At 49.3% G+C, this 8694-nt stretch overlaps 1 protein-coding gene across 2 annotated transcripts in view; it reads left to right on the top strand.

Annotated features, from left to right (window-relative positions):
- The window catches only part of LOC107108871 (guanylate-binding protein 1-like), a 56469-nt gene that overhangs the window by 37352 nt on the left and 10423 nt on the right, over positions 1-8694 (top strand). The window contains exons 1-4 of one of the 2 annotated variants that reach the window (XM_015409406.1): positions 72-138; positions 4246-4454; positions 6146-6273; positions 7161-7270. In XM_015409406.1, the coding sequence (XP_015264892.1) occupies positions 4265-4454; positions 6146-6273; positions 7161-7270 (428 nt within the window). In that variant the 5' untranslated portion in view covers positions 72-138; positions 4246-4264. Of the gene's footprint in view, positions 1-71; positions 139-4245; positions 4455-6145; positions 6274-7160; positions 7271-8694 lie in introns of those variants that run through there. The other variant, XM_015409407.1, reaches the window with a different exon arrangement.

Here is an 8694-nt window from a genome sequence, read left to right as displayed (position 1 = left end):
GTGCAGAACCGGCTTTCGCTTTCGCTTGGCCAACGCGGTGAGGTTAAAGGGAGGGCGAGAGAAAGAGAGGCGGGCAGACAGCGGGGGCCGAGCTGCTGGAGAGACACTGCCCGCTCCGGTTTCCGCCGCAGGGAGAAGGTAAGGCGTGGGCCGGGCCCTCCAGGCGTGGGGTGTTTTTTTTGGTGAAGCTGCATAATTAATGCCCCGATTCCTCTTCCAAGCCTCCGGGAAGAAATCGGGGCTGGGAACGCAGCGCGCTTCAAAAAGTGGGGATTTCTGACTCAGTGTTCCCTCTAAGCTGAGTGGAGCGAGCTCACAGGTGTTTAGCCTCCGGCTCACGCATTTTTGTCTCCGCTCAGGAAGGATAGGGCTCCAGAGCAAACGAATCGATGCAGCGGCCAAATGGCTCGCTCGCAACATGAATGCCAGGAGCTCACAAAGTAGAATTTCTGCTCACAAGACTTCACAGCTTAGAGGGAGCATTGATTTCTGTGGACTGAAACAGACGCTGGATCGGGTTGCTGGTCCCGAGCTCCCAACGGTGCTTTTGGAGGACCTTAAAGAGTAGGCACGCTTGGATCGGGACCTGGGGGCGGGGAGCTTTTGGCCCCGTTGATCCTCTTCAAGTTGAACCTAAAGGCTGTTTCTCTCTCACTCTCTCTCTCTCTCTCTCACAGACACACACACACAACAAACAAAACATAAAAACAAACACCAGCCTGGTTGGGGGTGCCAACCTCCAGGTGGCACCTGGAGATCTCCAGGTTTTACACTTGCTCTCCAGAGGACCAAGATGAGTTCCCCTGGAGAAAATGGCTGCTTTGGAGGGTGGAGGAGCTCTTTCCCCTCCCCGTGGTCCACTCCCAAAATCTCCAAGTGTATTTCCCAACCAGTGTTCCCTGTAAGCTGAGTTAGTGTGAGCTGGCTCACAGTTTTTTAGTCTCTGGCTCACACATTGTTGTCTTAGCTCAGGAAGGAGGGCTCCAGAGCAAACTAATTGATGCAGTAGCCAAATTGTTGTTGTTTGCCTTAATCACCAATACATGGACAGAGCTGAGGACGGGTGGAGGGCAGAGGAATTCACACGGAGTCGCAGGCCCCCCTACCCCACATCAGCTGCCCAGAGGGAGCGTTTCTGTGCCTCCGTTTCTTCTTCCAGCCAGACCTCATTCCGAAGCCTGTCTGCCTTTCTCTCCCAACTCCTTTCCCTTCCCTCCGCTGGGTGCTCGGACAAAGCTCTTGCCTAACCCTCCAGGCCTCCCGAGGAGAGGTGTAGAATGGTAAAGGGGCCGCCAGCAGTGTTCCCTCTGAGCTGAGTTAGTGTGAGCGAGCGCACAGTTTTTTAGCCTCCAGCTCGCAGATGTTTGCCTGAGCGCAGGAAGGGATGGCTCCAGAGCCAAACTCATCTATGCAGCAGCCAAATCGCTCGCTCACAACTTTCATGCCAGTAGCTCACAAGGTAGAAATTTTGCTCGCAGGACTCCACCGCTTAGAGGGAGCATTGGCCACCAGTCCCTCCTGGCCTTTTGAGCCGCCTTCAAAATTTGCCCCGAGGACAGACTGAGCCAATGTAATGAGAGGCTAAGCTTGTAGCCTCCTTAACGAGCCAAACAGAGAGACAAAAAACTTTCCCAAAGAACCAGGGAGGCGCATCCAAAATGGCTCGGTTTGTAATATAGCAAAATGATATTAAACCTGGCCGACAAACCGAAAGAAGCCCTTCTGTTCTCATCCACCAGGGCAGGCCTGTAGCCAGGAATCTCTAACTCGGGGGGCATTTTAATTCCTTGGGGGGGACACTCAGCTCCATAGCTAGGGGTTTTTTAGGGAGGGGGCCTGGGGGGGGGCACCAGCTAATTAAATCAAAGGCTCCCGGGCAAAGCGGGGTCTGCTTGGTGCACACCCACACAGCCCCCACTAGAGCCTTCCTCCTTCGCTGAGCCGACAGCAGAAAGAGGTTGCAGGATCAGTACTCATACTGGTAGGCACTTGTGGGGTTAATTCCTCCATCAAGCTGGGAGCAAAGGAGTTGAAAACAATCTGCTCGCTTTCCTAGTCAGCTGCAGCTCCTCCTTTCTTCCCTCTGAGTTCTGGAGTGCTCGAAGGAGAAAAAAAACTTCAGAAAGGGTTTTCTCAGCTGCTCCTTCCAAAATGCAAACTACTCAAAGTTGCAGCTTCGCTTGGCAGAGAGAACAGAAAAAAAACCCCAATCCTTTAAAAACTTAAGCCTCCAAGAAAATCCAACAGGAGCAAACTGCTGCAATCCGACCATTGTGTGTGGCATTGTAGCAGTGACGCTACCCCTGTTGGACTTTCTTAGAGGCTTGCGTTTTAAAAGGATTTCCCCCCCTGTTCTCTCTGCCAAGCTGCTGGGTCCTAAAGAGAGTCATCACATTGCAAACACGGAGATACCGGCTCTTCTTCGTAAGGCGATAGATCGATCAGGGGGTGAAGGGGCCAGAGGGAGGGCTCCCCGCAAAAACAGTGGGCTGCCCAGGCCCCGTGGGCCCCACGTTAGCTTCGGGCCTGACGTGTGATCGGGCAGCTGCGCGTTATTTTGCTCGGGGCCAACAGCCATGCTTCCCTCCCACATTTTCCGGCCCGTGTGAACCGGGGCCACAGTCAGTTATATCAGCAGTGGCCAGTCAGAAGTCCTGCTGGGTAAAGTCCCACCAGGCCCCACCCACCTTCTAAAAAAAAACCTTGGTGGGCACATGGTGCCCATGGACACCACGTTGGGGAACTCTGTTGTAGGACAGTGTAGTAGGACATTCTAGCAGGGTTTTGCCTGATCCTGCAATCCCCTGCAGTGTAAAGGGATTCCAGGACCTGCTCATGTGAGCTCTTTGGCATAGTATTTATTTATCATTATCTCATATATATATAAAAGTCCTGGCATATTGGCACTTTCCACCTCTCATTGGCTGTGCTGTGCGCTCCATCAATCATTGGCCTGTCAGCCGCCACTTAAAAGCACTCACGTGCCATTGGCTGGGTCCTCTGTCACGCCCACTGCCAGCCTGGCCACTGTTCCCTGTCAGAATAAACTGCTAAAATTGCCGTCTCTCCTGACGAAGACATTTCTCCTGCTTGGCTCCTCCATGGCTGGCTAGCTACTTCTCCTCCTGCTGTGCGGTTCACCTTCTCCTCAGTGGCTGTTGGTAGGCAACCAAGCTTGGTTCTGTCCGTAAAAAGGCAGGGGGAGGAGGCCCTTTCCAGGCCTACTTTGGCCTTTGTGGGGAACTCATTGGGGCCAGTCCTGACTAGGGTTGCCAGCACCAGGTGGGAAATTCCTGGAGATTTTGTGGTGAAGTCTACAGAAGCCAGAGTTTGGGGAGGGGAGAGGCCTCAGCTGAATACCTAGAATCCACCCTCCAAAGCAATTATCTTCTCCAGGGGGAGAGAGATCTGTTGTCTAGAGCTCAGTTGTGATACCAGACGATACCACAGCCAGTGTTCTTCCTGTGGAAGCTGAGTGGGTGATTTTGAACCAGTCACAGACTTTCAGCCTAACCTACCTCACAGGGTTGTTGTGCAGATCAAAAGGGGGAGAGGAGAATGATGTAAGCTGCTTTGGACCACTACAGAGCCTCTTTCTAGTTGTATTTATTTCCACAATGGGTCTTATTCATAGTTCAGTATATCTGTTTTCCACATTCCTCCCCAAGAGGTACCTAAAACAGCTAACAATACAGAGTGAAAAATTACAACAGAACAAACAGAAAGAGAGGGGAGGCTTCCACTTACCAAGCGGGTCTTCTCTCTCTCTGCTATCTTATCTTCTGCCCAGCTTTGTGCCCCAACCTTCAGACTGGTCTCCTAAGAAAAATAGCCCTTAGGCTACCACCTCTGGGCACCCCAAGGAGGCCTCAAATAGCTATGTGCAGAGAGGAATGCGAGGTGTTACTCAGCTGCTGGTGACTAGCAGGATCTCCTAATAATTAGAGTGCAAAGAGTGTCCCGTGAAGTTCCTAAATGCTAGAATAGATTACACGATAATTCCACCCAGTCTTTAATTTCCTGGATTCAAAAAGGTGCTTGCAGATTCCTGGGTTCTGATCCTCGTGGCTGTCATATTCTTTAATCAGTGGTGTTTTCTTCAGGAGACCATGATAAGCTCTTTGTAAAAATGTTTTGCAGTTGCGAAACTGTAACATCTCCAGTGTTCTTATTAGACGTCATCCGTGCGAAATGTACCCGCTCGCTAATTGCTGCTGTTTCTCTTCTCTCCTGCCCCAATGACAGATCATCCAGGCGGTGAGCAATGGCCTCCAAAATCCAGATGCCAGCTCCTGTGTGCCTGATCGAGAACAAGGACAGGAAGTTGGTTGTCCATCAGGAAGCCCTTCAGCTGCTGTCCGGAATCCGCCAGCCGGTGGTGGTGGTGGCCATTGTGGGGCTGTACCGAACGGGCAAGTCCTACCTCATGAACAAACTAGCGGGCAAGAACTCAGGTGAGAGAGAGAGAGGGACATTTGTTCATTCGAATCTGGGCTAAATCTGGGGAGGAAGGGAGAAAGTTTAACAGTAATATCCCTCAGATCAGCGGAATAGGCGGTTCTGTGGCCCATGAAATCCGAATGTGCATTCAGGACTCTTTCATGCTTAGTAAAAAATAATTTTCCCCAGGCCAGCATCTTCGAGGGAGTAGTACCGTTTATGAAGTGTAAAACCACTCTAGAATAACTTCCAATACTAGGTAGCCTATCATAAGAGCTCGATAAAATATCAGAGGTGTTGCACTTAAGCAATTGACTCAGAGATCTTATAATCATTGTCTTATTATTCCAATTATAGGAGTCAGTCTGTGCAACAAACAGGATAGCCACAGAATTTCTCTGAAGAATGAGGGAGCTAGACACCCGTATGGCCCCTCTAGTATCACTTTCTGGCGTTAAAGTGCTTACAGCTGAGTTCCTTGTAGTTGTTGCCTCAGGCCTTGTTTTATCCGCAGCTCTGATTAGGTAATGTACAGCAGCCAAGTTATTAACAGCCTCCCTTACAACATTTACTTGAGTGTCAATATCCTTAAGTTTATCTAACAGTAAAGCCATGGACTGGGAGGTTAGTATTGCCCCTTTAGAGAATAACTCCATAATCATACCTGGCAGCCGCTGAGAACAATGTAAGCTAGGGCTTGAGCTTGGCTCTGCAGTTGCTTTACCTTGGCTGAAGACTCCCTCTTCGTCACCCAGGAGAACCATGGAATCCGACTCCAGAGCAGCATATCTGTTGGTAAGACTAATATTTTCTGGCTGGGAGTTGGAAATGAATTGGTCTATCTTCTGTTGTTTACCTTCCTTTAAACTGGCAGCCCCAGAGGCAGAGCGACGACGTTTCCTGTTAGACATAAGGCCCGATTACTCCTACCCGTTTCTATGTAGGTAGCAGCCTCTCCTTAACCTTGAAACAGTAAAGATTGCAGCTGCCCAAAGAAGTTGGGCATTAAAGAAGATAGTTTGTAAACTTTAAAAGCCTTGGAGTAAGCACACCGGGAAACATTGCAGCCGGCTAGCTAAGTCAATTAGTTGATTGTTTGCTGCTCTCAGTTATCCAAGGCTGTCCAGATTAAATCCAACGGCCATCCAGAGTTATATCCAACACAGAGCAAAAAAGGTCCAAGAAAAATGTTTTGGGAGGCTAAGGCAAACTAAAACAGTAAAAACAGTAAATAAAAACATGGAGCTCAGCGTCTAGCGTCTTTCTTAGAAACTACCAAGCAGGCAAACCCATAACAAGTTGTAACACTAACAGGAGAGTTCCTCTTGGGGGATGGATTTGAGCCCAGGTTTCTGAGGTGTGTCTCACATGCTTTACAGTTCCAGGGTTGCGAACTTTTAATCCACTAAAACTACTCGCATTATTGCATTATTGCTTGGGGCACTGGCTCTAGTCAGTATGCAATTCTATCCTCCTGTATTAACCCCCCGTTTCCCCCCAAAAAATGTAGAACAATCTTTCCCATGCCTTAAACAGATCCACAGCAAACTTATTAACTATGTCTCCTTACAAGAGAAAATGGCACCTTTGGGGTTTCTGTTTCTCCCGTGCTGCTTACAGGCATTGGAGCCTTACAAGAGGAGAGGCTACCCTCTCATTTGCACCTGATTTCTTGTCCATAAAATGTTAATATTTTCATGCACAGGTTTCCCTCTGGGCTCGACAGTCCAAGCCAACACCAAGGGAATCTGGATGTGGTGTGTTCCCTACCCTGGCAGACCAGACCAGACCCTTGTGCTTCTGGATACCGAGGGACTCGGTGATGTGGAAAAGGTGATTTGGACATATTTGAGGAGGTGGGACGCTGCACCTGTTGAAATTCTGCTGTCAAGGGCTCAGAATTCCCAAAGAAGCTGGTGCCCGTAAGATTCATGCCGACTGGCTTGATTCACAGATGTTTTTCTCTATGGAACAGGCTTTGCAGCCAGTGATTCAAAGCCCCAGATATTTAAACAGGAAGCCAGTGGGCCCCTTAAAGAACACTCCAGCATAAGCTCTCGTGAATCAGAGCTCACTTCGAAGCAGAAAAGGGACTGCAGAGAATTGTGTCAGAAGGCAGTTTAAAAAGGAAGTTAGTGTGGCGTGGGGGGAACCGCCGCTACCAGGCACGTTCTCAGATGAACACTGCTTACGATCGTCAGTGTCCTTTAAAATACAAGTAAAGGGATTTAAAACCCCCACATTGCTAGAGGGTAAAACAGAGACTGCAAATAACTGGAAGGCACTAAATTCTGCTTTGAGTGTTGCTGTTGTAGGCACACTTTAGTGGTTTTCAGCAGTACCAAGAATTTGCATAAACGTCAAGGGTATTTCAGTTCAGATGAATCAAGGTGAGCTCCCGGAAGCTTTAACACTAGAATCTGTAGTTGCAGGATGTTTTCTTTATGGTTGCATAACCAGTAACGGTCTCCCCAACTTTTCTGCGGATCACTGGCTTGGGGGGTCTTCCATATGGGTTACCTGCCCCAAGTTCAGTGCTTTTGGGAACCAGGTTTTTCTTCACTCCAGGATGAAACGCAATGAACAAATCCAGTTCGGAACGGGCAGAGGCCACAAAACGGTTGGCTGAATCAATGGACCTCTGAACTCACCCTTTACAAATGCCTGGTACATTGAGAGGTAGGAACTGAATCTGAACTCCAGCATTCTCTGTTCCTCAGGGTGACACTCAGAACGACTCCTGGATCTTTGCTCTGGCCGTCCTCCTCAGCAGTACCCTGGTCTACAACAGCATGGGCACCATCGACCAGCATGCCATGGACCAGCTCCAGTATCCTTCTGAATCCCTAGCCGCAAGCAGATCTTATTTTAGTTTTGCTTCCAGGGAGGCTGCTTGTATTTGAAGTAGGCCAGCAGAGACCCTGCTATTTGATTGCTTAGAGCCAGTTTGGTGTAGTGGTTAAGTGTGCGAACTCTAATCTGGGAGAACCGGGTTTGAGTCCCCACTCCTCCACTTGCACCTGCTGATGTGACCTTGGGTCAGTCACAAGCTCTGGCACAGCTGTCCTTGAAAAAGAGCAGTTTCTGTCAGAGTTCTCTCAGCCCCACCCACCTCACAGGGTGTCTGTTGTGGGGAGGGGAAGGGAAAGGAGTTTGTAAGCCGCTCTGAGACTCCAAGTGAAGGGCGGGGTATAAATCCAATCTCTTCTTCTTCTTCTAGAGATACAGTCTGTAGAAGCGCCATTGTTTTTGCTTAAGAAGAAATGCGGGTTTTGTTTTTATTTTGCTTTCATTTGCAAAGTATGTACAGTTTCTCAGGAGAAGCTCCTAGACTCTCTTATGCTGCAGTCAGATGTGCCTTTAGACTGACTGATCTGTGAATGCCTGATGGGGTCTAAAGGGCATGTTCAGACAGCAACATCTGGGGAAGCTCCCGCAGTCGGCAGCAACCCGTACTGCTCCGCCACAGAAGCGGAGTTTTAAAAACGCCTGGGAAAGTCTTGTCCTAATGCTTGCCAACGGGCTACAGATGGACTTTCCCCGATCTGATAACTCAAGCATGCTCTCATGCTGTTAGGATGGTCTGCTCATTCCATCTCGACTTGGTGCTGTTTCCCCCCCCCCTCGCTTAAGAGTATGTGCAGAACCGCATACTCCATGGGGAACCCTCCGTGCGGAGGTGTGATTTCTCATTTATGGACATGGGAAACAAAAGACCAAAAAAACCCCACTCGGCTGAACATGCCGTCTGATCAGGCAGTGACGGGCTGAGCCAGCAGCTCCAAAGGCTGTGTGATTGAACAATACCTTGTCAATTTCAACCGGGATGGGGGGGGGGGAATAGGCTGGCTTCCCCTCTGCACCAGGTGGCACATCTGACCACGGCCTTTGAAGCTTTTGCAATGTACAAAGTTGCACTTCCTACTTTTAAAAAATAAGGTAGTAGATAAACGATAAGGTAGTAGATTCGCCTGTACACATGTACAGGCAAACTGTATTAGGTGGCGGAGTTCATATTTGCATACATTTACATACATTTCAAGATACCAATATTTTAGATTCTTTCTGGGTGGATTCCAGGAGAGTCAGCTGCCCTGGCCGAAGTTGGTTAACCGATCGTTAGAACATCGTAACTCAGTGGAAGGCCAGACTCTGGTACTGCTAATAACTGAGCAGAAGAGGGAATTTTGTCAGGGGCAGCTTCTCTTGGCCCTGTCTGTGACAGACCTGCCCTCCCGAAATACACAGTTATCA

Source organism: Gekko japonicus, unplaced genomic scaffold (genome assembly GCF_001447785.1).
Source record: "Gekko japonicus isolate JY-2015 unplaced genomic scaffold, Gekko_japonicus_V1.1 scaffold745, whole genome shotgun sequence".
In the NCBI taxonomy this organism is placed as follows: Eukaryota; Metazoa; Chordata; class Lepidosauria; order Squamata; family Gekkonidae; genus Gekko; species Gekko japonicus.
The sequence above is the reverse complement of the archived record's forward strand: the minus strand, read 5'-3'. Positions and strand labels throughout refer to the sequence as shown.